General features: G+C 50.1%; 1 protein-coding gene across 1 annotated transcript; it reads right to left on the bottom strand.

Annotated features, from left to right (window-relative positions):
• Positions 1 to 1319: 1319 nt before the first annotated feature.
• On the bottom strand, positions 1320 to 2302 carry LOC121978541. The gene is made up of 2 exons (XM_042530872.1): positions 2055 to 2302; positions 1320 to 1719 (listed from the first exon to the last, which is right to left on the bottom strand). Exons 1-2 carry the CDS (start codon positions 2300 to 2302, stop codon positions 1320 to 1322), a joined length of 648 nt encoding a protein of 215 aa, XP_042386806.1.
• Positions 2303 to 3811: the final 1509 nt, after the last annotated feature.

Genomic DNA, 3811 nt, shown 5'->3' with positions numbered 1-3811 from the left:
GAGTCCATACAACAATCATCATATGATTGACTCTAGGGCTCTAACTAACACTAAAGCTCTGTTCGACAAGGATGTCGATCGCGTCCAACTCCTCGAGTCCATTCCCGATGAAGCATTTGATTATATTGAGTGAGCGAGGGGCTTGGAAAGAGCATATTTTTTGTAAGCTTTGAATGTACTCTTGCCATTCGGCAGTGTTTAACCTATCAATGAAATCTTTTGGTGCTCTTTCCTCATATGCTATCTTTTTGCTAGTATTTGGTTGTATAGTTCCGATCGGCTGTCATGATCGTACTTTCAGTATTGAAAGATTCACTAGGATCATACTCCAGGGTTTATAGTCGCCGCTCGACTCTAAGTTTTAACGTCTCCGAGTTTTAACGTCTCCGTTAGACGATCTTCTAAGGCAGGAGTTTAAGGTCGTCGTTCGACCGTCGATGGAGACATGGGTTTAATGTCGTCGCTTGACGATTTGGTGTAAACCAGGGTTTAAGATCACCGCTCGATGGATACATGGGTTTAACGTCGCCGCTCGACGATTTGGTGAAGATCGAGATTTAAGGTCGCCGCTCAACCGTCGGTGGAGATATGGGTTTAACGTCACCGCTCAACGATTTGGTGAAGACCGGGATTTAAGGTCTCCGCTCGACCGTCGGTGGAGACATGAGTTTAACGTCGCCGCTCGACGATTTGGTGAAGACCGGGGTTTAAGGTCATCGCTTGACCGTCGGCGGAGACATGAGTTTAACGTCGCCGCTCGACGATTTGGTGAAGACCGGGGTTTAAGATCGCTGCTCGACCGTCGGTGGAGACATGGGTTTAACATCGCCGCTCGACGATTTGGTGAAGACAGGGGTTTAAGGTCGCCGCTCGACCGTCGGTGGAGACATGAGCTTAATGTCGTCGCTCGATGATTTGGTGAAGCCCGGGGTTTAAGGTCGTCGTTCGACCGTCGATGGAGACATGAGTTTAACGTCGCCGCTCGACAAGAATTTTGGTAACCTTTCGTTTTTCATTCAGATCTTGCACTCAAAGGAAACATGCAAAATGGAGAGTATATCTCAATTACATCGGCGCACCTTTCATCCAGCTCGGTACGGATGGAGGTGGTTCGCACTCCAAGGTAGTTCTAATCGCCGCCCGTCTTCATCTTCTAGGTAATAAGCGCCAGAGCGGAGTTTCTCCATGACTTTAAATGGTCTGGCCCACGGAGCTTCCAGTTTAGTGACGTCGCCGACCGGCTTCACTTTCTTCCACATGGGATCACCGACCTGGAATGACCTCGGGATTACATGTCGGTTGTAGTTTTGTCTCATTCTCTACCTATAAGCCATCAGCCGAACGACTTCTTTATCGCGTGTCTCATCCACAAAGTCCAGCTCCAGAAGCCTCCGCTCGGCGTTGTCTTCGCTGTAGTGTTGTATTCGATTGGATTCGACTCCGACCTCGACCGGGACGATCGCTTCATCGCCGTACACAAGGTGGAATGGGGTTATCCCCGTGCCTTCCTTAGGGGTCGTGCGTATTGCCCATAACACACCGGGGAGCTCGTCCACCCAGCTCCCTCCGATGTGGTCGAGTCGAACTCGCAAAATCCGCAAGATCTCTCGATTGGCGACTTCAACTTGTCCGTTGCTCTGAGGATACACTACGGAGGTGAAGGCATGCTGGATTCCATACTCCTCACACCACTCTTTGAGTTTCCGTCCGGCGAACTGTCTGCCATTGTCTAAGATGAGTCGATGCGAAATGCCGAATCAACAGATGATATGCTGCTAGATGAACTTTTGGACCATCTGCTCGATTATTTTGTCCAGCTGCTCGGCTTTAACCACTTGGAGAAATAGTCCACCGCGACGAGCAAGAACTTTCGCTGTCCGATCGCCATGGAGAAGGACCCCACAATATCCATGTCTCATTGGTCGAATGGGCATAACACAATGGAGGCCTTCATCTATTCGATTGGCCGGTGGGAAAGGTGGTGATACTTCTGGTAGGATAGACAGTTGGCTACTGTCCGAGCGGCATCTTCTTGTAGAGTCAGCCAGAAGTACCCGCCCAGCAAGATCTTTCTTGCTAGTGCCCGACCGCCCAGATGCCCTCCACAGGAGCCTTGGTGTACTTCTTGCAGTATATAGTCGGCATCCTCTGATCTGACGCATTTAAGCAATGGCCTGAATAAGACCTTCTTGTAGAGCTGGTCCTTGACTAAGGTGAAGCGACCAACCCTTCTTCTCAATAAGCGAGCTTCCTCCCGATCAGAAGGTGTAGTTCCTGATCGTAGAAACTCTATTGTGGTCATTCTCTAATCGCTGGGGAAAGTGAGCCCCTCCATCCGATCGACGTGCGCCACCAAGGATACTTGCTCAATCGGTTGAGTAATGACGATCGGTGAGAGTGAGCTTGCCACTTTGGCCAACTCGTCCGCTGCTTGGTTCTCTGCTCGGGAGATCTTCTGGATGATTACCTCCTGAAAGTTTGCCTTTAGCTTTTCGAAGGCTTCGGCGTACAACTTGAGTTGTATGTTACTGATCTCGAATGCTCCAACCAGCTGCTGAGCGACTAATTGAGAATCAGAGTGGATAAGAACTCTGCCCGCACCGACGTGCCGAGCGGCTTGTAAGGCGACTATAAGAGCCTCGTACTCGGTTTCATTGTTAGTTGCCCGTTACTCTAGCCGAACGGACAACTGCACCCGCTCGTCTTGTGGGGAGATAAGCAGTATGCTTATACCACTACCCTGTCGGGTGGATGACCCATCCACATATACTTTCCAAACTAAATCTGGCTCGGGGTTTTGTACCTCCGTGACAAAATCTGCCAAGGACTGCGCCTTGATGGCCATTTGAGGCTGATATTGGACGTCGAACTCGCTGAGCTCCGTTGTCCATTTTGATCAACCGGTTGGACGCCTCTGGGCTAAGCAAGACCCTACTCAGAGGGTTGTTGGTCATCACAATGATAGTGTGCACGAGGAAATAAGGACGGAGCCTCTGAGTGGCGAGTACCAAAGCAAATGCTAGCTTCTCAAGACCGGTGTAGCGAGATTTAGCATCCTTTAATATATAGCTTAAGAAGTACACTGGCTGTTCTTCGCCATTCTGCCGAACAAGCGCTGAACCAACAACGTGCTCGGTCGAAGATAGATAGATGCGGAGTGGTTCACTGGCAGTAGGCTTAGCTAATACAGGTAGCGAGTTCAGATACGCCTTGAGTTCCTCGAAGGCCTGGTCATATTCTTTGTCCCATTGGAACTTGGTCGCTCGGTGCAGAATCTTGAAGAAAGGTAGGCTCCGGTCGGACGACTTGGAGATGAACCGCGATAATGCTATTATCCGACCAGTGAGGCGCTGAGCGTCCTTCAAGTTTCTTGGCGGCGGTATGTCCTGGAGTGCCTTCACCTTGCTGGGATTTGCCTCAATGCCTCGCTCGGTGACTATATCCCAGGAAGCGCCCACTCTTCGCGCTGAACAGATACTTCTGAGGATTTAACTTGATTCCGTACGCTTGGAGGGTCTGGCAAGTCTCCTTGATATCGGTGCAGGTCGTCAACATATACCTCCATGTTACGACCGATCTGCTGCCGGAACACTTTGTTCATCAGCCTCTGGTAGTTGGCTCCCGCGTTCTTCAGGCCAAACGACATTACGTTGTAGCAATACATACCGTCAGCAGTGATGAAGCTGACTTTCTCTTGATCTTCTCAGGCGAGCGACACTTAATGATACCCCTGATATGCGTCTAACATGCATATTAGCTCGCACTCGGCCATGGAGTCCACCATTTGATCTATCTTGGGCAAGAGATAGAA

This window comes from Zingiber officinale, chromosome 4B, assembly GCF_018446385.1.
Source record: "Zingiber officinale cultivar Zhangliang chromosome 4B, Zo_v1.1, whole genome shotgun sequence".
Lineage (NCBI taxonomy): Eukaryota > Viridiplantae > Streptophyta > Magnoliopsida > Zingiberales > Zingiberaceae > Zingiber > Zingiber officinale.
This window is presented reverse-complemented; position numbering and strand designations above follow the sequence as displayed.